The sequence below is a fragment of the Ananas comosus genome, linkage group 21 (genome assembly GCF_001540865.1).
Source record: "Ananas comosus cultivar F153 linkage group 21, ASM154086v1, whole genome shotgun sequence".
NCBI lineage: Eukaryota > Viridiplantae > Streptophyta > Magnoliopsida > Poales > Bromeliaceae > Ananas > Ananas comosus.
This window is the reverse complement of record NC_033641.1, coordinates 9,929,313-9,952,385: the sequence shown is the minus strand read 5'-3', so window position 1 is coordinate 9,952,385 and position 23,073 is coordinate 9,929,313. Positions and strand designations below refer to the sequence as shown.

At 37.0% G+C, this 23,073-nt stretch overlaps 5 protein-coding genes across 11 annotated transcripts; 1 reads left to right on the top strand and 4 right to left on the bottom strand.

Annotated features, from left to right (window-relative positions):
* Positions 663-3,581, bottom strand: LOC109726528 (COP9 signalosome complex subunit 8). Its single transcript, XM_020256154.1, has 5 exons — positions 3,409-3,581; positions 3,213-3,292; positions 2,937-3,118; positions 1,979-2,086; positions 663-1,062 (listed from the first exon to the last, which is right to left on the bottom strand). The coding sequence occupies exons 1-5, from the start codon at positions 3,490-3,492 to the stop codon at positions 923-925; spliced, it is 594 nt and encodes a 197-aa protein (XP_020111743.1). The 5' UTR covers positions 3,493-3,581; the 3' UTR covers positions 663-922.
* On the bottom strand, positions 4,462-8,246 carry LOC109726527 (glycine-rich cell wall structural protein-like). The gene is made up of 9 exons (XM_020256153.1): positions 8,096-8,246; positions 7,864-7,986; positions 6,479-6,559; positions 6,260-6,348; positions 6,109-6,183; positions 5,740-5,801; positions 5,583-5,645; positions 4,951-5,160; positions 4,462-4,819 (listed from the first exon to the last, which is right to left on the bottom strand). Exons 2-9 carry the CDS (start codon positions 7,984-7,986, stop codon positions 4,746-4,748), a joined length of 777 nt encoding a protein of 258 aa, XP_020111742.1. The 5' UTR covers positions 8,096-8,246; the 3' UTR covers positions 4,462-4,745.
* On the bottom strand, positions 8,838-10,676 carry LOC109726451 (RNA-binding protein 39-like; the record flags this gene model as incomplete). Its single annotated transcript, XM_020256035.1, is given in 3 exon segments — positions 8,838-9,283; positions 9,726-9,840; positions 10,588-10,676. Coding segments are annotated over 3 exon segments (243 nt in total), but the record flags the coding sequence as incomplete, so codon positions are not given.
* LOC109726450 (RNA-binding protein 39-like) lies at positions 10,738-15,152 on the bottom strand. Of its 6 annotated transcripts, none has more exons than XR_002220518.1 (10): positions 14,487-15,151; positions 13,960-14,038; positions 13,809-13,865; positions 13,446-13,501; positions 12,970-13,189; positions 11,918-12,004; positions 11,747-11,821; positions 11,508-11,594; positions 11,162-11,413; positions 10,738-10,798 (listed from the first exon to the last, which is right to left on the bottom strand). XR_002220518.1 is itself a non-coding variant. In XM_020256033.1 (10 exons), the coding sequence occupies exons 1-10, from the start codon at positions 14,975-14,977 to the stop codon at positions 10,946-10,948; spliced, it is 1,308 nt and encodes a 435-aa protein (XP_020111622.1). In that variant the 5' UTR covers positions 14,978-15,151; the 3' UTR covers positions 10,805-10,945. The 6 variants fall into 6 exon arrangements, 2 of the variants coding, with proteins under 2 accessions (XP_020111622.1, XP_020111623.1); XM_020256033.1 differs by lacking the exon at positions 10,738-10,798 and adding an exon at positions 10,805-11,036 and having other exon boundaries at positions 11,162-11,226; XR_002220519.1 differs by lacking the exon at positions 10,738-10,798 and adding an exon at positions 10,952-11,036.
* On the top strand, positions 18,151-22,741 carry LOC109726709 (histone-lysine N-methyltransferase ASHH1). 2 transcript variants are annotated; one of them, XM_020256476.1, is made up of 10 exons: positions 18,151-18,260; positions 18,593-18,657; positions 19,159-19,315; positions 19,531-19,617; positions 19,741-19,825; positions 19,902-19,995; positions 20,426-20,624; positions 20,986-21,020; positions 21,097-21,547; positions 22,124-22,741. In XM_020256476.1, exons 1-10 carry the CDS (start codon positions 18,258-18,260, stop codon positions 22,391-22,393), a joined length of 1,446 nt encoding a protein of 481 aa, XP_020112065.1. In that variant the 5' UTR covers positions 18,151-18,257; the 3' UTR covers positions 22,394-22,741. The 2 variants fall into 2 exon arrangements, with proteins under 2 accessions (XP_020112065.1, XP_020112066.1); XM_020256477.1 differs by lacking the exon at positions 19,531-19,617.

The following is a 23,073-nucleotide window of genomic DNA, read 5'->3' as shown; positions in this document are numbered from 1 at the left end:
TGAAAAAGAGTCTAAAAGGCAACATTTATATTATTAATGCGGTGCTGTCAATCAATTAAAAAATTCTCTTGAAATGTACCTCTCATTATTATTTTTTTAGAAAAATATTTTATTATATCTTTTTTAAAAAAAATATGATTGATTGAAAATAAATGATGTAATGTAAATATTATATAATATACTACCCCCGTATAAAAAAAAAAACCCCTACATTGTGAATAAGCTCATTGAATTAGCAGTTTAGCACATGCCATTGATAAAAAACCCCCTACATTGCAAGCTGATTAAAACAAGCCACATTTTTTATGTGTAGGCCCCTCATCCAACGAGGGGGCTGATTCGGCGAGACAATTTGGCAGAAAAAAAAAAAAAAAAAATCACTTTTGACATTGCCTATCATGTTTTTCTTATCAAATCTAATTTTGATGACAATTCTGAAATCTAATTTTGATGAAAGTTCTGAAGAGATCTTTTTATATAATTACTTTTCAACGTCAACACGTGACTATCCAGACGCATAGATCATATGCTGCAGAGTCATCAAAATGCCCTCCCTCCTCAAACTACCAGGAAGGTACAACTTCAACAGTAAAGCAGGTGAATTTACCAACAGTTATTAAACAGAAACTATTTCTACGAATATCATACCTGAAACTACATAATTGGACCATAAAATCAAAAATTAGCACATTAATTAGAACCGCAAGGTTCACTTACTCCACGAGGTATAAACAGTAAATCCTTTGAAAAAGGGTGGTCACCAATGCATAAAACAAAACAAGCTTGCTTACATTTCGCTCAACAAATGTAACCAAAGTAGTAGGGGAATTCCCTCTAGAACTCAACTAATACAACCAATCAACTCAACGCGCGCGCGCGCGCGAGAGAGAGAGAGAGAGAGAGAGAGAGAGAGAGAGGGATATCAGTGCTCCAGGTGGAAAACATATTCGGTTAGTCGCTGTAGTTTGCTTGGATCTAATTTCTGGTCGGTGATGATCTTGGGCTTTTTCACTGTAAACATTTGAGACGATAAATCCAAGCTCCAGCCGTGTTGCAGTACATCTGCAGTTAACAGCAGATTGATTAAATAGATATTTACAACTAACAGATAATTTACCGGAGGTGCGAACAGAAGCAGAAATTTCCAAATCTATTGAGTAGCGCAAAAAGGCGAAAACGTATAACATACAAAGTGCATTTATTTATCAAGTAAAAGATATTTCTAATTTTGTTAACATGCTAATTCAAACATCTAGCCTCCTTGATTTACTCTACCTTCAACCTATCAAGCATTTTTCTGCTTGTTTGAAATTTATCGATCCATCTTTTTCATTTCGGCATTCGCAACAGTACTAACAGGATAACATATCAGCTGTTAATTTTCTGCTCGATTAGAGGGCAACGTAATATCTGCTTTCAAATTATTTTGATTTTCCTGCTTTTTTTTTTGAGTTAGCACATTGAGAGGACCTTGACATTACTGATGAGAAACAAATCAACTGTACAAACGGTTTCACTCTTTGGTGATTATGATATTTCTGATGAAAAAGCAGCCATAATATTCAGAATACAGCAGCAGGAAGTAAATGAACTTTTAGAAATGGCAATGATAATAGATTCTTATGCAGTGAATACATATTGATTGCAAAAGAAGTCCAAGTAGAATTGTAAAAAGTGTTATTATTGGGTACTTTGTGCCGTACCATCATTATTCTTCTGCAGTGAATATATATTAATTGCAAAAGAAGTCCAACTAAAATTGTAAAAAAGAGTTTTTATAGGGTGCTTCGTACCGTACCATCATTAACTGTGTAATTTTTTTTTTCCACCAAAGCACATGAATGATTGTAATAAGAACTATACACCCATAGACCAACTCTAACTAAGCAGTTAACTATTTCAGAAAATGGTCATCAGATCATTTCACATGTTAACTAACATACTTGCTACTTCAAATGAAAAAGATTCAGAAGCATACACTTAGTAGCATCTTCCTCGCTCATTCCCATGAAATGAGCCACATCGGCAACACTAATTGTCGAATATGCATTTGTTAGCAGCTGAAACATCCTCTTCGTGTAGTTTTCTGCATCATCACACATCCAGAGTATATACTGAATAACATTGCTATCACAACATAAGCAAGTAATTCACTTTAGTAACTTTGGTCAGCTTAAATTGTTACTATGCCAATTGTGAACCCAAACCCTGTAACAAGAACATTAACAAATGTGAAAGTCCATATGATTAACATGAAACATAAAAGCTGTCGATGGCATAAACTGGAAAAGAAAACTGTTATGAGCTAGCTAGTCATCTGTGAAAAACCAGAATATTTGGCTAGCGACATAAAAGTTCATCCTCGCCCATAATAGACTTATAGACCTATATAATACCAATTAATCATCATCAGCAATCATAATAACTAATTCAAACTACTTACAGTAAACAGTTTGATTCTATAATATTAGCATGAAACTGCAAATGATTATTTTTTCCTGCTTGTTTCCCTCAGATTCTTTGCAGTTAAGAGAACTTTCAGAATGGACTCTCCGTACTATCGTCAGCTTGCTTCAAAACTAAAAAAAAAAAAATGTTATTACTATGATTCCATTTTCTGTTTGCAAACAAAAACATGACGAAAAAGTTGGCCCAAAAAACAGCATAAATAATTAAATCCTATCCTAAATGCATTGAATCTCAAAGAATTTGACAATACCAAATTGTGCTCTGATGTTTCCATTCCTACCAAAAATAAATGAATACTCAATCATATCAATGCAACAAACTATTTGCACATATCGAAGTATAGACGTTAAACAAGCTATAAGCAACTAAACAAAGGAATTAAACTGGAAAAGCCCCTAACTGTTAGCAATTTATACAATTTACACTCACAACCTGCAGCGAGAGCAACACGGACGGATTAAACTCACCGGAAAAGGCATTAATGATGCCTACGACTAGAGGACTCCACTCAAATCCACGAAGAGCGCCATAAACCCCAGCATAATCCCGAGTCCACAAGCATTGCCCGATCTTCCACACTGCGACGAGCTCGGGACGGCTCTCTTTGACCCCCTGCGGTATAGATTTCCACAGAAACCTCGCACTATCTCTAAAACCAAACAATAAATCACCACATCTCCCGATCAAACATTACCCCAAAAATTATGTGGAAATTACCGGAAAAAAAAAAGCATTAAACTCACAGATCGTTCACGTAGAGGTGGCCGAGGAGGTGGATAGCGTAGGGCCATTCCTCGTGGTATGAGACGCCCGTCGAAGCAACCTGCTAGGGGATCGGATTCGTATGGTGAAAAACCCTAGAAAAACCTTAGAAAAAACCCTAGAAAATTTCCAAAAAAAAAAAAAAAAATTCTAGGGATTGGAGGGATCGGGGATTACGTGGAGGAGGAGCTCGTCGCAGAGATCGGCGACCTTGTCGTAGGATTTGGAGGCGAGGGCGTCGTGGAGTTGGGAGAGATCCATCGTCGAACACACCTTTTGCTTTGCTACTACTCTACGCTCTCTCTCTCTCTCTCTCTTCTTCCTCTCTCTCTCTCTTTTTCCCCTCCTCGCTGTTGCGGGATAACCTTATGTTGGAGGAGAAGAGTTAGTTTTGGTGGGCGTGGTGTGCCACGTCATTAATGGACCGAGCCAATTAAAAGAAAGGTAGGCTGATAACGGGTCGGGTTAAGAAAGCCAATTAGAAAGAGTATCCCTCACAGTAATTATGTGGTAATGTATGAAATGGTAGAATCTAATTATCAGCAATTTGGTAAACTTTATATTAAAATAATACTTTAAAATTTGTTCTTGTATTTTTTAGATGTTGTTATTCCTTTCTCCAATAGTGATTGTTTTCTATGGAGAGTACACTTGTGAGGTTTCGGATTTGAGCACTGGTAGTGCGTTACAATTTTTTTTAAAAAAAAATATCGAGGCTCCAGCTTCTTCAATATATATTAATATATTGTATCAGCTCTACAGAAGGTTTTGAGATAAGAAATCTACAGATGACTTTAAAAAGAAGAAAAAAAAAAAAGAAAAAAAGGAAAGAAAAAGAGAACCCATTTTGATCTCAACATATAGCTATACACTATCGGAAGCATAGTAACTCTAACACCATGTGGCTCGTACCACAAATAACTTCACACCAAAATTATAATATTTTTGACATTATTATGTTTATAATAGTGTCATTGAGCTTAGTTACAAAACATGCACGGATCATTGATGCAAGATGACACCCAACAGAGAAGAGTCCTTTCGGTAATCATGTAAAAGCTTTTGATTTTGGGTTCACGAGAAGCTATTTATTTGGGTTCAATCTATAGAAATTAAGTTGTTTCAGAAGAGAGACTCAACAAGCACTTTGTGCAAAAGCAGGTTGCAAAAAGTTCGCACAAATACCAGAAGCAGCAAAAGAAGGCCCACGCGTCTAAAGAAGAAAAAAAAATTAAAGAATGGCCCCAGCTCTAATAATCTTCACAATTGAATACCATAAAACATGATTCAGGAAAACATTAAAATCGGGGGTTAAATTAAAACCTAGACTACAAAACCACAACTAGCCCCTCATCGCCGAGGTAGCAAGCAGCAAATAACGTCTCCAGTAGAATACATGCGCATTTTAAGTTACACGACCGAGGAAAGTCTAAATTAAATATTGAAACATCGGGAGGAAAGTACGGGACACGGATATCAATCTTGCAAAGCGGAGGAGAGGCTAAGATCTTCGTCTACTGCGGTGCATCTGATCTACCTCGACCACGCCCACGCCCGCGTCCTCGGCCTCTTCCTCCGCGGCCACGCCCTACATGAAGATATACCAAGAATAGTAAACTTAGATGTGATAAGAATGTGAGTGACCGTATATTGAAACCAAATATAAACTGCTTTCGCAAGATAATCCCCCTCAGAGGGTAGTGGGTGCGCGGAGCTCACCACTTCCTTGTGGAGGCGGCGCGTCGAGCTCACCGTCATCATAACCACCTGATTCCTGATACATATCTCTGCCACCATAGCCACCATAATAACCTCTTCCGCGTCCGAAGGAACCACGACCTCTACCACGCCCTCTCCCTCTCCCACCATATCCTCGTCCACCATCCCACTCTCCATCATATTCATAACTCGCCACCCCATTGCTCATTCCTGTATCGTAATTAAATTATTAAGCAGTGTGCTCTCGTACACGCTAATTTGCTCTGGAACAATATGGAGCTCAAAGAAAAGCCACAAGCAGTCTTGATTATAGTGTATGAATGAATATCATGGCAGATGTCTAATGAACTTAAAGATACTTTAGATTTTTGTCCATTCAAATTGGATGACAAAGAAAAAAGAGCACGTCCTGCCCGTGGCTTCTTCTAACATGCCAAAGGAAATGAACCACTCAACAAAGTGAAGTATTACTGCGACAAAAATGCCACTAAAATGCCAAATGGCAATTGATTCCTTTTCTCTTCTTTCTTGGGTGACAATGCAACATGATTTCCTAATATCCACTACTGAGAAATGAGAATATATGATTATTCAAATTTTAGGATGCGTTTTCTAACTTAAAAAGAACATACCTCTACCCCTGCCCCTTCCTCGGCCACCGCGTCCTCTTCCACGGCCACTCGGTGGGAAGTGCCCTATATCAACACAAGCAATATGAACACTTAAATGTAATATAATATAAATAAAAACACATTAAACAGTAGTAGCCAACTAATTTAAGAATTTTACCTCCTTCATAGTCAAACTCTGCCAATGGCCTCACCTGATCAGCGGGTATAGGTGGCTGGTAGCTGGGTAAACACAAGGTCACATGCATTAGCAAGTCATATTTAGTGGATGAGGAAATTTGAGTACTTCAGAAAATACTATATGGCCCAAGTTTTTCTTTAAAAAAAAAAGAAGAAGCAAAAACAATCTAAAGTACTTAATGTATTAAAGAGTACTAAAGGGCAAAGACAGGGCAGTACACAAGTGCATCCAATTAATAAGGTGCTATGATGAAGTTCAGCAGTAAATAAATTGTGTTCCTTATTAAGCAATGACCCTGGTCCCTCATGTGAGGAGACAATTTTACTAGAATACAAATAATCTACTTACCCTGGAGAAGATGCATCCAGCTCCTTTTTCGACAACATTATAGTTATAACTGATACATGGCGGGTAGTCTCAAGTCTGTGACAAGTTAATGAATCAGCTCATGAACCGAAACAAATTAAAACAAAAAATAACCAAATAAATAGCTTCTTACGGCAGAAGGCCTTCTTCCAATGGTTCCCATGTGTCAGTTATATCAATAGATTCAGTTGTCGTGTTCTGGTGCAGCCCTGCAATCCTTCTCTGCCAAGTGAAGCAGAACTTTCAAATTAAGTAACAACATATCTTATCTCATAAAAGGATAAAGAGGTACAAGGCCTGAAGGGGAATTATTTTATGCATGCTAAGAAGGGAAATTAGGAAAGGCTTTGACCTTGATCAACTCCACAATTACAATCGTTTTATTGATAGCTCTCCCCATGGCTTTGATAATGATTTCATTCGAACCTTTCTCCTAATAGAACATGGGAAGAAACGTTAGCAACAGCAATGAAGTCTCAATCCAGATATACAAAAGAGCACAAGAATCTTTCTTAAGGGAGTTAATGTTTCACGAATATACATAATAGGGGCATGATGAATAGAGAGAATGATTACTCCTCGCACTGTCCAAAACCTTCATCCAGCAACACAAGAGCAGGACTGTGAAATGTATTTTCGGAAATCACATATGCCATAGGTATGATGAGCTAGAGAAATTTCATTTTTTATGTACTATAACTGAGAAGCAGAGTGCCTAAGCCTCAACAGAAAAATATTTCTATTCATCACAAAATGTAGCTAGCTACTAATTCCTCCCAGGTACTTAGAACAACTTATTCACATATTGCATCCAAATTCTCATTACGGCTGGTACATTGTTGGCCATCAACCGTTGCGACAATGCCACTGTAACAGCTGTCTCCTGTAGCAGGCTTACCCGTCATATCATAATCCCTAATGTCTTTATTCTGCTCAGATTTGTTAGAATAATAGTTTAAAAGGAAAAACCGAGTAATTTCAGTCAGAATGGTCTTATAATCAATCGCAGCCATCCACTTCTACATCAATGCTTACGCCAATGACTCGCCAAATTTGTAAAAAAATAACAAAAGCAGGCAAATAGAGAAGGGTTCGGATTGGTATAGTGTTAAATTTTAATACATCTAATTTGTGTCACGTTCCATATACTATCATCAAAAGAATTTTAGAATACTTGGAGACCAATGCTTTCCAACAGAAAAAAACAACCTTGAATTATAGGTAACAATGATTCCTTTTTATAATTCCTTTTTAAGAAGCAGATCTGGACTCTGACAACTTGTCCCCATGAGGTCATCCTTATAAGATACAAGTATCAACATCAGAAGCACACATAATTGCTGGGCCTAGCTAAGTAGTACTATGAGGGATAGACTTAAATACATGTTCACCAAATAATTAATTCTCTTACCATACTTTAAGCAGAGCAACATAAGAGATATTAATGCATCCTTAAATACAATGGGAACACACAACCACCACACAGGAGCAGCAAACCAGTGATATATAACACAAACAAAAAATTGCCCTTTACAAAAACAAAATTAATCAGAGTGCACAGCAATTAATAACAAACTACATAGGTTATCATATGCATCAAACATTAACTTATATTACCTATTGTTAAAAACTAAAACAAAGACTTTGTCTTAACCTACTGAACAGGATTTAATTCGTAAAAGAAAAACTATTTATCCATCATTAAACTAGGAAATCCACAAGGAAGAGAGGGATCACCTGGAGCAAGCTCGTGGCGTAGCTAATGTAGTTCCTCATCCTCCCTTGCGCCGTAATCCTGATTTCGTTCTCCTTTATCGGCGTCTCCGATCGCGGCTTCTCCACCCTCTGGTACCGATCCATCTACAAATCCAACACCAAAGCCCTAAATCACTCCCGAAAAGCCCAAATTTCTACGGAAAAGGCCAAAGGAGAAGGGACGAATCGATCAAATAGATAGGGTTTTCGTTACCTCTTGTACAAATCTCGGATCCCTTGCTCCACGGAGGATGGGAGAGAGAGGGGGGTAGAGAGAGAAGATAGAGAGAGAGGGAAAGACTCGGTATACGTTCTCTCTCTTTTTTTTCGCTCGATTCCGCGCCGAGGGAGAGGGGTTTGATGGAGCGAAGAGTATTTATAGTGGAGAGGGAGTTAAGCGGATAGGGTTTTTCGTTTAGGGCGAAGTCAAAACCGGCTATTCCCGGTCACCTCACGCGAGGGGAGAACAGGAAACCGAATTCGGAACCGACACGTGGCTGGAATCTTATTACAGAGGCACAGGTGGAGTTATAAGCCACCTATAACTTTATAGAGCATCATCATGGATTTTAAGGCTTAATAAATAGGGATTAGATAATTCTGTTTTATTGGGATTTAACTGCAGGGAATAAATTAATTAAATTAGATCAACTTAAAATCATTATTAAAATCAGATTAAAATTGATGAGATTACAACAACGGAGAATTATATTTGAACTAGAATGTATTTAATTGCGTGATTATATATTTTATATTTTAAATGAACAAGCACCATTTTGTACAATTTAAATTCTGTAGGAATACACTTTGTTAAATAGTTGGAATTAGATCACAAATATACAAAGTAATAGCTCGACGAGAGGTCTCTGCAATTTTAACCCCGACGAATTGGATATAAATATAAATTATAAAACCAATATAATTAGAGATGCATATGATTAAAAATACAACAATTATAACTACACCCATATTTCCGTCTCGTAAAGCAAAATATGTGCTGTATACAATAGAGCTCAAACAGTATCCCAGTAGAAAAACACCATCAATAAAAAACAAATCTACATATAGTAAAGAAAATTATTAGTATTTCCGAAAATCAAGTATTCTTGCTCAAACTACATAGAAATTAGATCACAGAAAGACAGTTTCATCTGAGCTCTCAATTACAAAACAAAGTAAATGTGATGCCAATGGGCCATGACAAAATATTCAACTCGGTATGCGATCCATGTGTTGCCCTTAGTAACAAAATCTAATCCGCTAAACCAAAACAGTTGCCCGATATGCTTCGATGAATGAGTGCTTCAATGGCCGAACGGAAAAGTAGAAGATACTTGTACTGCTCAATATGCAAAAGCGATTCCTAAGAGCTCCCGAACTTGGCTTCGTACTCCTGAGGTCGCTGCGGAAAATGAACAAAATCGAAAAAGGAAAACAAATCAGCTATTGGAGGAGATATTGGTTGTCTCTGTGTTCTTATTGACGGTCAAACATGTGTTTAAATTCCTTTTTCTTCCCAAGGACCTGTTTTGACTCAGCTGGAACATCTGCAGAAGTGCTTTTTAAACCGAGGTATTTGAAAGTACTTGTTAAAACTATCGGTTTAGCTTCCCGCTGCAGTAGAAGTAGATCCAGATGGAAACTTTTGCTTCGGGACTCGGAAGCTTATTTCAGCTTCCTGCAACAACAAAAGCTCCAAACTGGCGTAAAAATACAGGTTGGGGATCAGGTCTTTTTGATGAGTTTTTTTTTTTTTTAAGTTTATTTTTCCAACACGCAGAGTAACTTCAAAACAAAAACTACAGAAAGTTAATAACAATGCGTAAGAAGCAAAATAATCGTACCATATATATAGCGGATATACACCTCCGTGCATACCATCTTCCGTGCATTGCACGCTGGCAATTAGCTGCCGATGCCACAGAGTCGAATCGCAAGTAAACATGGCCTTTGCTGTTCCTGTCATTAATGCGAAGTACATGGTAAAGAAAATAAAACCAGGATGACAAGGAATATCACGTTTAGAAAATCCTCAGAACTAGAACAAGCTAGTTGATAGACAGAGCCTTTGTGGCTCGTATTTTAAACCAAACAACCATGGGAAGCTCTATTCCCAGGAATAGCATTTCAATGGAGAAAGATGGAGCTGCAATATCTCCATCAGGATCCAACTGTTACAGACGATCCCACCATTCCCCAAGCAAACACAGTTATATCCACCTAGTAGTACAGTTCTGGTAGAGGATATATATCCCTGTTCCCATTAACCCTATTTGGCCAAATTACCCAGGTGCCAACTTGTTCAGAATGAAGGTTTTCTTTTGTCATCGTAACATAGGAATTCAGTTTTCTCTATTATGAAATGCAACAACTCCGACTTTGCAAGGTAGTACTAAGAGGCGATTTATCATATTCTGAGAAAAATATTTCAGAGGCCATATATTCTTTGAAATCTATCTAGGCATCAATCAATTATAATATGCCTTTTCTTTGAATGAAAGGAATATGCTAAACAAGATATTCACGCACCCAAACAGGCCCTAGAAAAAACCTAAACATCAGCCTTGACAAATCTACAGTTAGACTGCATGTACTCAACCACCAACAACTGACCAGAAATATATATATATATATATATATATATATATATATATATATATATATATATATATATATATATTAATAAAATATAATAACCATACTCACTTGTCAACAAAAATATGTTTCACTGGGCCAAACTTCAAACATTCTTCTTCAACCTCGTCTTTGATGTCCAAATCAAAATCTGGATCAGTCTGTAAATAGGAAACATATTTTTGTTGACAAGTGAGTATGGTTATTATATTTTATTAATATATATGTGGGTGCAACAGCTCGTCCATTTATAGCAATGGGGATGCCAAGCGACTCTGCAATACTGCATTACATGGCTGTAAATCAGCTAAAAGAAAGAAAGATATATTTACATTCATACATATTCCTGCAAATTCATCAATTTTACACAAATCCCCAAGAAAATCTGAATTTTCATATATGCTGTATACACCCCTGAACATGCAAAAATTCATGTCTTTAAGTTACGTTCTGCTGCAAAATCAACTTTTCCCATAAATTTGATGACTTTCCGGCTGAGATAAGAGTAATTCTGTACAAAACTGCAATTTGAAGAACATTTATTAAATTCAAGTTATAGGGTTACATTCGTAAATCGATGGCTATGCAGAAAACTACATGAGAAAGGCCCAAATATCAAAGAAGAGTCTCTGAAATTGATATATACCTTGTAGCAGTTCCAGTTCGATCCAATTTCTGCATTAGTGAAGCCCGAGCTCGAGCATTTAAGGACTGTACAGTCCAAAATACAATAACGAGTTAATATGCAAGCTTGAGCCAAAACATATCTGTCAGTATAAGACAACTATAGAAGACTAAGCTACTGCCTTGTACAGAAAAATAATCTCAAAATTTGGGTTGCATAATCAAATCAAGCAGAGATGACAGTCAAGCTCCACATGACACCTAAAATATCGACCTATAAAACAGAACATCTTATTACAAGCATATCAGCATCATATTCAAATGTTCAAAAAGAACACAAAAAATGAAAGGGCAATTGTCTTACTCACCAAACCACCACCTTCATCGTCATCTAAGTCAGCAGCAGCATTTGTTGCAGCATCACCACCACTGACATGATCTGTGACAGAAGATACCTATTCAAAGAAAATTAATGTCATCATTTATTTGCCTAATAAATAATCCAGGGGATCCACGAGGGTTTTCTTTGTTTTGAGACATTTACATATGTTAAAAAGGACACAGAAGAAAGTCGAGTTACTAAAGCTATAAAGAAATGAGTACTTACTTTAATAGTACGGCCACCAATTTCCAGCTTTCCATTCAAAGTTTGAGCTGCCTTTGCGAATTCCACTTGAGCAAACTGCCAAGGTTAAACAGTATGCCAGCAAGTATAAACTTAAATTCCGTGAAAATGAAAAGAAAAAACAGAAGAAGCAGTGCACACGCACACACAAACCTGAACGAACCCATAGCCTCTGCAGTGGCCACTCTCCAGGTCAAGTGGCAGTTGCACAAGTTCAACTTGACCAAAAGGCTCAAAAACCTGAAAGAACGAACATAGCAGAATGTGATACACACTACGGAATTTAAATTTATTTATGTGAAAATTATTTAAGGTCAGTAGCCGCAACGCAGTGGCCAAGAAGTAAGCAGCAATCCAGCAAATGCAATTACACCCTATAGGAAAAATTAACATGGCAGAGAAAGTATCAATCAGTGACATTTCCTCAAAACAAAATCACGTGAAATCGAGAAAGAAATCTAAGCTAAGCATCTATTAATCAAGAAGAGTGGAACTCCACTTTCAACAGAACTAGAAAACTTCATTGAAACCTTGTCTCCCTATCAAAAGGATCAAAGTGATTTAACCACCCAAAAGTGACAGAGCAGAATATATCTTCAGCAATCACGACTAAGCCACATGTATATGATTGAGTCGGGGTGCATATGACCTAATCAGAAGGACAAAATAGACTAAGTTATCAACTCATGTGTGAAGAAAAGAAAGGAAAGAAACAATATCTTAAAAGACAAAATACAACTCTAGTTATTACAAGATTTTGCAACATACAACACCATTCAAATCGATGCCAGTTGGGGAAAGTAAATGAGAATTACCAATTCTGCAATTTAACACAACCAGCATCCCATTGTGATGATTCTTGCAAATCTATGTTCCGAAGCCCAGACTGATGTAAATAGAGAACATTATTACTAATAAAGCATTAAGTGGTAATTGCAACTTATACATGCTATACAAAGAATGAGATTTCCATTGGAGCTTAAATTTCAGCATAAGAATTTCAGAATAGCTTATGCAAGTTAGCCTTATTCCACTAACAAATACAAAACTACCCAACCAAACAAAATTAAGAAAGAGTATATTCTCTGTTCTAACTATATACAAGAAAAATAAATGCACACGAGAAAAAAAAAAAATTGCACAACATTGTCCACTAATATGTGACAATTAGTGACATCTCAGCAGATGCATGTCGTTGCGCTTACCTGACGAAGTTGATCTTCTGTCATATTGACAGGTAGATTGCCTACATAAATTTTCCTCGCAGCAACTCCACCCACCGCACCTGTAGAGCCACTAGTATTTGTCTGAACAAGATTCTTTTCAGCTTCAGAAGGTTTAACCATCACTGGTTGACCAAGAAGCAGTTGTCCAGAAAGAGCTATTGCCATGGGGACTGACATTGCATCATAAAACTCGATGTAACTGCAAATAGGCCAAAATAGAAATAAATGAGGCATTTTCTTATGATATCAAACAATCTCCTCCTCAAATAGAAAGGAAACGAGCAAAAAGTAGATGGTGGCAACCAAACAAGAAACAAGCCAAAATAAATCTGATGGCTACCAAAGCATAGACTCAGTAGATGAGGTAATTGTATTTTGCTGATACAGGCATTAAATGTATGGGCAACAAGGCTTTTAATGCAAACATAAATGCGCAATATATTGATATAACATACCCAACTCCTTTTGACCGCCTAGAATTTCGATCCATAATCAAGCGAACATCCCTGACCTGCAAATTTTGAAGTATTTAGAGCTTCAACTTCAATTGTCAGCAGTAATGTGCAGAACTTACAACATAAAGGACCCAGTAACACGCCAGTATCATATCAAAACTGATATGATACTATTACAAAGAGAAGTAACTTGCAAATAGTGATTCAAATTATCCCCTGCTACAGGGAAGGAAGCATTAATGATAGAATGCACCTTCTACCAACTCAGCAGGCAGATAAGTGCAACAAAAAAGAATCACAAAGACCACATTGCTTTAAAAAAAAAAAAGAAAAAAAAAAGGCATTTAAAGGATAAAAACTAACCTTTCCTGCTTTAGAGAAAAATTCATAAACATCTTTCTCTGTAGCTTTCAAAGGCATCTGTCATGTGAAACAAAGTAAAAGAACAAAATATATTAAGTATATGCTGGAACAAATATTCGCAAAATGCAAAGTCCATACAGATACGAGATACCTGGTAAGCGAAAACAGTTCTCCGGTCTCTTTCTGGATCAGCTTCAGGTTCCACCACCTCCTTTTTCTCCCTCGACCTCCTGAATCGGGGGTATTAAAACTTACACACTTCTCTAATAACAAGCACTATTTCTTGTTTAGGCATATTTGCAAAGTACTTGGAACTGCACAGAACACAAGTCCTAAGGAAAATCATCAGTGGCATATCATGGTTCAGATTATTTCTCTAACATCCGAAGCCTACTTTACGCTTTCAACTCCCACCTTTTTTCCTTCCTAGACGATTGCTTAAGTCATATATGTTATTGGTCTGCGGCGTAAAACAAAGTTCCAAGTGCTTCCTCAATGCTCTAACTTGTAATTTTGTGACGTGATTACAATAATAAAATGCAATTTAAACTAAACGACTGTTAGCTCTAATGAGTAGGAGTTCAATCATAAATAGCAAATAAAGTTCATGATATGGAAATTTCAATAGATCATAATGGTGAAAGATTATGGAAATGAAAGAGAGAGTTGAATCAATACCTGCTTTCTATGATTTCTCTCTCTAGTTCTCTTTCTCTACGTGCACTATCTCTACTCCTGGACCTCTCAAATACTCTCTCAATTTCTCGATCGTGCATCCTCGACCTGCTACTGCTTCTCCTCTCCCTCTCGCTCTCTCGTTCTCCTCCTCTCTCCTTCTCTCGCTCCCTCTCCCTTCTCCTCTCCCTCTCCCTCTCCTCATCTCTATCCCTCTCCCTGTGCTCCCTCTCTCCGCTCCGGCGCCCCTCGTCCCTCTCGCGCTCCTTCTCGCCGCTGCGGTGCCGCTCCTTCTCGCGCCGCGACGAGCGCTCCCGATCGTCCCACTCCGCCCTCGACCTCTTCTTCTCCTTCTCATCCTCTCCGCCGAGCTCCTTATCGTGTTCGCGGCGGCGCCGCGACCCATCGCGATGCGCCTCCTCCTCCTTCGTCCTTTTGCTCCTGGGAGCGTCCTCCACTGATTCATCCAGGTAATCGTACTCGTCGAGGTCCATCTCCGAGGGTATCGATCGAGCTCGCGGAGATCTCTCTAAACCCTAGGTCGTTCGATCGAGAAGAGCCCTCGAGGGTTTCGAATCGGAGGAAGAAGAGCTCACAAAGAGATCGCTCACACCGCGTAGTAGCATCTCTCGTTAGAAGAGCTCCATTAATTGGGCCGGCCCATTATCTCCCAGACCAGTTGAAGCTTTCGAACTATTTTGGATTGGCCCAGGGTATATGCTAAGAATATTGCTTTGGTGCAAATGTACTGATACCCCCTTAACTTAGCCCATATTAGGACATAGTGCTCTCAATTTTTTTTTTGCTTTTTGGATTTTATGTGCTCAGTTCCAAATATATTTTTTTTTATTTGAAGTTGCGCTGTTCGAATATATATTTTTTCTGCTTTGAAGGGTTAAAGAAATCTATTTCCTTGTCTATTTTCAATATCATTTTGTAGGAGCAGATCAATAGTACTTCTAAATTTTTTGAACCTTCGAGGCATGAAAATATGCGTATTTAGACTGTAATCTCAAACTAAATTTAGATTAAGGAATTGTCTAGGTACTTGTAGTTGCAATTGTACTATAGTTATAATCACGAATGCAATGAATTATTCACCGTTTTTATATATACTAGTAATTGACCCATGCGATGCATGGTAGTGTTGTTACAAACTTTTAGTTATAATTTTTAAGTAATTTATTACCTATTTAAACTTTTTATGAAACTGCTTTATATATATAATATTGGAACACAATAAGCTATACTATTATTAAGTTATATTAGAACTTCTCATAACTGCTTTATATATATAATATTGGAACACAATAAGTAATACTATTATCAAGTTATATTAGAACTTCTCATGAAAATGCGCCACATGGCGGTTTATGGTTTACTCTGGAAACCATGCTTCCAAAATTATATATATATATATATATTTTGGATAAACTTCAAATACCACCTCTGTGGTTTTGTATTTTCTCACTTTAGTGTCCCGTGGTTTAAAAATGTATCTAGTTAGTGTCTTGTGGTTTTGTTTTTATTTTTTCGTCAGTTTTTTCGTTAATATTTTATTATAATAATACAAAAACTTCAGACACCCTACCTAGCTTTATCGAATATTCACTTTAGTATTTTTTACTTTTAACTTTGTCACCGATTTAATGAGAAAAATTAGTAAAATTAATAATAAAAAGATAAAAATAAAACCACAAGACACTAAATTGATATATTTTAAGCAATTTCATCACTACCCCTCTCAAATATGTAAATATCGTAGATACCCCTGTAAAGTTGAAAATATCATATATACCCCTTCAAATACAAAAAATTTTCACAATTACCCTTCCTTCTAACGGCTGTTACTATAACCATGGTTAAAGTTTGGTTAAACAAGGGTTGAGTTACAAAATGACTAATTTAGCCCTAAAAAGGTTAGGTATTATTTTGATAGCAAATAATTAAGGGGCAATTTCATAAAATTTTTTGTTTGAGCAAATCATATAAGTAATACTCTAATATCGAAAATTTTGATATCAAAATATTTTTAGCATGAGATATGTGAGTTATTTTAATAATATTTTTAAAAATAAATCTTTAAATAGTTAATGTTGAATTCTATTATGGACAAATTGCATTATAACTATGTATAATTTAAAAGCGAAAAATCATAATGAGATTTAGCTATTAAACTTAATAGACTATAGATCTTTAATTAAAATATTTTAAAAATAATGTTAAATTATTATGTGATTCAAATGTTAAAAATTGATCAGATAATTAATCTTAAATATTACATATTTAAAATGTTGCNACTTAATAGACTATAGATCTTTAATTGAAGTATTTTAAAAATAATGTTAAATTATTATGTGATTCAAATGTTAAAAATTGATCAGATAATTAATCTTAAATATTACATATTTAAAATGTTGCTAGGGGTAAAATTGGTATTTATAAAATATTGGATGACCACTCGACGGAAAGTGAACCTAAAGGGTATCTGTGAACATTTTTTATTTTAAGAGGGGTATTGATGATATTTTCTAGTTTAGAGGGTTATTCATGAAATTATGATTTTTCAAAGGGGTAGTGATGAAATTATCCCATGGTTTTAAATTATTAGGATACTACAAATAGTGAAAAAATAGGTCCAGTGTTGAAACTAAATAGGGGTCGGTATTTGCAGTTTTTCAAATTTTTATTTGAAGGATGCACTTGTTATTACTAAACATCCCGAACCCCCCCCTCGCGTCGTCTCGCGCTGGTTCCGCTCAGAAAACAGCGTGCGAGGTCTCGTCGTCCTCTCCGCCGAAGCTTATTCGCCCCCCGATCTCCACTCGAGAAAAGGTACGCGCTCTTCTCCCCCCCCCGCCCCCACCCCCCCCCCCCCCCCCCCCCCCCCCCCCCCCCCCCCCCCCCCCCCCCCCCCCCCCCCCCCACCCCCCCCCCCCCCCCCCCCCCCCCCCCCCCCCCCCCCCCCCCCCCCCCCCCCCCCCCCACCCCCCCCCCCCCCCCCCTATTTCGCACACTACAAAAACCCTAGTTCCATTTCTAGGAACGAATCAAACGATCGATTCGGTCGACGCTCTCGTCGAATCCCCTCTACATGATACGAAACCTCGATCAAAACCGTATTAGCTCGCGTACCTGCTCCCTCCGCATTCTAAAAAGAGTTAATAGATAACAGTATTTCGTGTCTAGATTTAGCAAGCGATCTAAATTGCATTTTGACGTTTATTCCGGTAATCAGTGGCAATTTATTTATGTTTAATTGGATTTGGAACTTATTTGATTCTGTTGTAAATTGTTTGGAACGCTGTAAATGGATTATGTTTTGTGGCAATTCGTCGCATTGGTTGTGGTTTCGAGCCCTAGGCTGTCTCTTTTTCCTTGAAGTTTCACTTTAGATGTATTCATGGAACATGATCTTCCGAAATGCGCACTTATTACTTTGCAAAACCCCCAAAAGAAGATGTATTTTTAGAATGTCAATAGGTTCATAATTATGCCGCTGAATATACTATAGATAACACAACTATACACTTATTAAGATATTCTTACTATTAGCATATATTTTGTTCCTCTAGTCGCTATTTGTTTCTACTTTCTCAATCATGCTAGCTCCAATTGTTCTAGCTCTGATTGTTCTTATTGGTTTTAAGAAAAACAAAATGAGCTATCGAAGTTGACAAGATTATTCCTTGCAGTTTCTACATGTGCACTGCAGGTGGCACTCAGTTGTGGAAAGAATTAGTTGCATGACTTCAATTCTTAGATAATCTCCTAATGGTATCGCTCTTACACTTTTGCACACTGCCTGTCTTTATTGTTATGGTGTTTTTTTTAATTATTTTTAAGCATCGATCACTATATGACATATAATTTACTCGTCATTCAAGTATCAACTGCAAACTTCATTATCCTCTACATCACCCTATCTCAGTTTCTGGTTTTTGGTCTTCATGTATTTGAAATGTGAGATAGCATTGACATGTTTCTGTTTCAAGTTGTAAGATGCAATTGCAAAATTGTCGAAGTTCCATTGTGGACCTATCTCTTACCTTAACCCATATGAAAATTTTATAATGATGGTGTTCTTTTTTTTTTTTAATTCCAAATAGGAACAAGAATGTGAAGCACTGCCGCCTTATAAACATATCGACAGGAATGAATTTTGCTACAGGAAGTATGTCATCATGCTGCTTAAGTTCTTTCATTTTATTAGTTCCGTCACATCTAATTTTCCCTGTGATTTGTTGATATTTTGATTGCACTATACGGGCAAGTATCTATCCTAACTTGAAAAAGAAAATTACAAACAATACTCGTATATTGCATTTTACGTTTCTACATCTTTCGTCTGATTAGTTTTTTAGATTGCTACTATGCCCAATGTATCATTTTGTATCATCAGAGGCATTTGATAATTTGTATTCTGCTGTTTAATATCTTCTACAATCTTCAAGAGTTCAACGTTTAGAAGGCTTAGGAATTAATTACGTATTCCATCAAAATGATCAGAGTTACATTCTTACATATGACAAAGTTGAGACGGCTTAATTATGTATTTCATGCAATGTTTTCAGCTATGTGGAAAAAAGTCACAATTTATGGTTTAGTCACATGAGTGGGTCTTTCATTTTGTAATGCTCTTGACATTTTCTAAAACTTGTTCTTTTCTTTTCAGGCACAAAAAACAGAAGGATGAGGATATAGCTATTTGTGTGTGCCAATACACAGCTGATTATCCTGAGAGTGCATGTGGTGAGCGATGCTTAAATGTATTAACCAGCACAGAATGCACGCCAGGGTATTGCCAATGCGGTGAATACTGTAAAAATCAGGTTTGCTTCTTCCCACCACCCTGCCGAACCCCAAAAAAGTCCATGTGTTGCACGTAATATAAGAAGGATTGAAGACCATTTGTCCCCATTCACATTCTTACCATCTGTGTTTTAATGATTGATTGTAGGTTCTGTTAAAGTTTTACTAGATTTGCATGAATATTTTCCATTGGTTCTCTTGGTTCTCTTAGACATTGTGAATGTATTGTTGGCAGAGATTTCAAAGATGTCAATATGCTAAGTCAAGATTGTTCAAAACTGAAGGTCGTGGATGGGGTCTTTTGGCTGATGAGAATATCAAGGTAATTGAAGCATTCAGGATTTTACAAATCAATATGGTTAGAGTTTAATTTAACTTCCACTCTTTTCAACTCGAATTATATTTGTTCGTCCAATATAATAACCATATTTGTCAATTGTTTCAGGCTGGCCAGTTTGTTATAGAATATTGTGGAGAAGTAATATCATGGAAGGAAGCAAAACGGAGGTCTCAAGCTTATGAATCTGAAGGTATGTAGCAGGTTCATACTATTCTATTGTATTAATATAATATCTTCTGAAATTAATTATTCTTGTCATTTCTCAGGTTTAAAAGATGCATATATAATTTACCTCAATGCATATGAATCGATTGATGCCACTAAGAAAGGAAGCTTAGCTAGGTTCATTAACCATTCGTGGTAAGTATTTTTTTTTTTTAGCGGCTTTTACATATGCATCTCTACAAAATCATCTAATTTCCACCTATTACCCCACAAAATCTGAACATTCATATATTCTCATCTAAAGTGCAATTTTACAAAAATGCCATTATCATACATTTGGAGTGGTCTTTTATTAGGTTAAGTTAGTTTAGTATGGAAAGAAGTTCCAAAATAGGGGTAAATAAAAAATACGTATGCAAGAAATTGACTTTTTGAAGGTATCCACAAATTTTGCAGGGATATGTATGAAAATAGACAGTTTTGCCGGCTATATTTGTAAATTTCTCTTCATTATTTTTAATAGCCTCTTTTTGTGCCATTTATGAGGGTCTTGATTAGACAGACCCCTCCGGGTGATTAGACATTCTTTCCCCGACATTTGATGGCTTTCTTTTAAATAGTACAGCCAACCAAACTGCGAGACCAGAAAATGGACTGTACTTGGGGAAGTGAGGGTTGGGATATTCGCAAAACAAGACATACCTGCAGGAACTGAGTTAGCCTATGACTACAATTTTGAATGGTATGGTGGTGCTAAGGTCCGGTGCCTGTGCCGTGCCACCAGCTGTTCCGGGTTCCTTGGGGCAAAATCACGTGGTTTCCAGGTGAGTTATATAAAAACAGATGGACCTTTTGGTTTTTCAATCTAGAGGTTTTCTCAGAATTTCTTACGTATTCAAATTACTCCCTATTCTGTTTAACAAAGAGAAGATTTTTGTGGTGGATTTGACCTCCCTATTATTTGCTAACTTCTTTTCCCTTTTTTTTTTGTTATTTTTTTTTCCCTTTATTCGTTCCCATTAATTTTATTATTTTCTTCCTTAGGCTAGATCCAAATATCTGATATGTTCTTGCTTGTGCATACCTGTGGGAATTACTTTATACTTAGCTCATTTGAAATACACTATAGTTATTGGATATTGATTCGGACGAACGTAGTAACTCTTTTTCCTCCTCAACTTGTAGGAAGCTAACTATCTTTGGGAAGATGATGATGACAGGTGATATTAGTTTCCTTCTGTATTAATTTGACTATACAAGCAAGTGAATAGCCATCCTTATATCTATCAATGGCAGGTACTCCGTTGAGAATATCCCCCTTTATGATTCCGAGGATGATGAACCAACAAAGTATCTTAAGGCCATTGTCCCCTCAACAGACTCGACAATTACGGGGAAAGAACAAGAAAATTTCCTGAGTACTGATGAAGTTCTTGATTCTATGGAATTTTCTCAACCTATACCAATTTCGATTGAGCCATTGTGTGCGATTCCGATGGAAATTGATTTTGCGAAGAACGACGCAACAGCAGTCAACAGCATGTATGTGAATGATACTCAACAGAACTTCAGAGAGGAAAATGCATTGATACCACGAAATTTCCATACTGAGCCTAGCCCATCCAAAAGGTCACCACATTTCCCAGGGAGAAAAGCCAAAACCCAAGTGAAGAAGCAGCTAAATGTGGCTCTTATTGCTGAGCGCCTCGCACTCGCAGAAGCTCGTGAAGAAATTCTCGCTTGTGAGGTAAAGATGACTTATCAATTTGCTCTTTTGTATTAAATGTTTCAAGTTCCGGAGTCAAGAATATCTTCCATGTTTGGGGAAATTCATATGCAGCCTCCTGACTTTTCAGACAATTTATATAGTTTCTATCTTTTTCTTCTTTTTTATAGAATTATTTCAGGTTCAAGTCTTTCTTTCATAGAAATCCCTTCCGAGCATCATTTATGAAACTCTGCGAATATTTCATTAATAATTATAACTTTTGGTCGATATTTTCATCAACTGTACAAGGAGTATTTAAAAAAAAAAGAAAAAAGAAAGATAGTTCAAACCTCTTTTGGAATATTCTTAGAGTTCATTGCAAGATGCTTGGTACGAACTCTTTGTGCAAAAAAGAAAAGAAAAGAAAAAGCTAAGGGATTTAAATGATAATATAAAAGGTTAGGAACTTCCTTGATAATGTCTGAAAATTTCGGACCGGCATATCAAAAACTGCAATTTTTGATGAACCTCCTAATATTGCATTTTCTTCGAAATTCATTTCTCCTTATTGTCACTTCATGAATATTCTCTAACTATGCGAATGACCGTGCACAGGAAACAAAGAACGAGGCCGCCTCGCAACTGGATTCTGTGTACAGCGAGATAAGGCCGGCCATCGAAGAGCACGAGAGGGACAGCCAAGATAGCGTGCCCACAAGCGTCGCGGAGAGGTGGATCGAAGCTTGCTGCTTCAAATACAAGGCGGATTTCGACCTCTATTCTTCCGTAATCAAGAACGTCGCTTTCGCTCCTCGCAGGCCCCGAGGAGACTCGGCGGCCTTCCAAGGTGACGGCGAGTTGAAGTACTTGGAAAATGGCCAGTGAGTTTTGGAGAGTAACAAACAAGTAAAGTAACGCGCTTCAGAAAAAGGGATTGGTCGATTTCTCGAGATAAAATGTCTATGTTTGTAACTCGGTGTTCCTCGATAGTGTAAGAGTGATATAAGATGGTGAAAGCTTCAGTGAAGGTGATCAGAGTTTGAGCTTTATGTTTTGTTTGGCGAGAGAGCAATATTAGGGGAGAGAGGACTAGTTTGCTGTAGGATGCTAAAGAGGTGGAGATTATCATCAAATCCGTTTCATTGGAATGGGATTGTTGAGTCACTCAAGAGCCTCATCGAGGGGTTGGAATTGAACTTGATTGAATAAAAAGAGCTTGTGTTTATTTTTTATTTTTTTTATTTTTTAGAGAAAGATAGTATGCTATTCGTTATGTTTATTATTTTTAGAAATAAATTTAGTTGAAAATGTAAACCTAGGATTCGAATTGCAAATCTTGAATATCAATTATTAAGTAATTTGTCACTTGCGCTAGGGACAGTCAGTATATTTATATATAAAAAAAAAGCTTGTGTTGCGTTTGAAATTCAATAGCTTTGCTCACTTTTCAACCGATAAAGCTGTGGGTTCCATTAACATTTTGTTGCGCATAGCTAACGGTTTAGTCAATTCAATTAATGAAAATTGCTCAAATCAAAGCAAACGTTTCAAATATAAGAAACTTT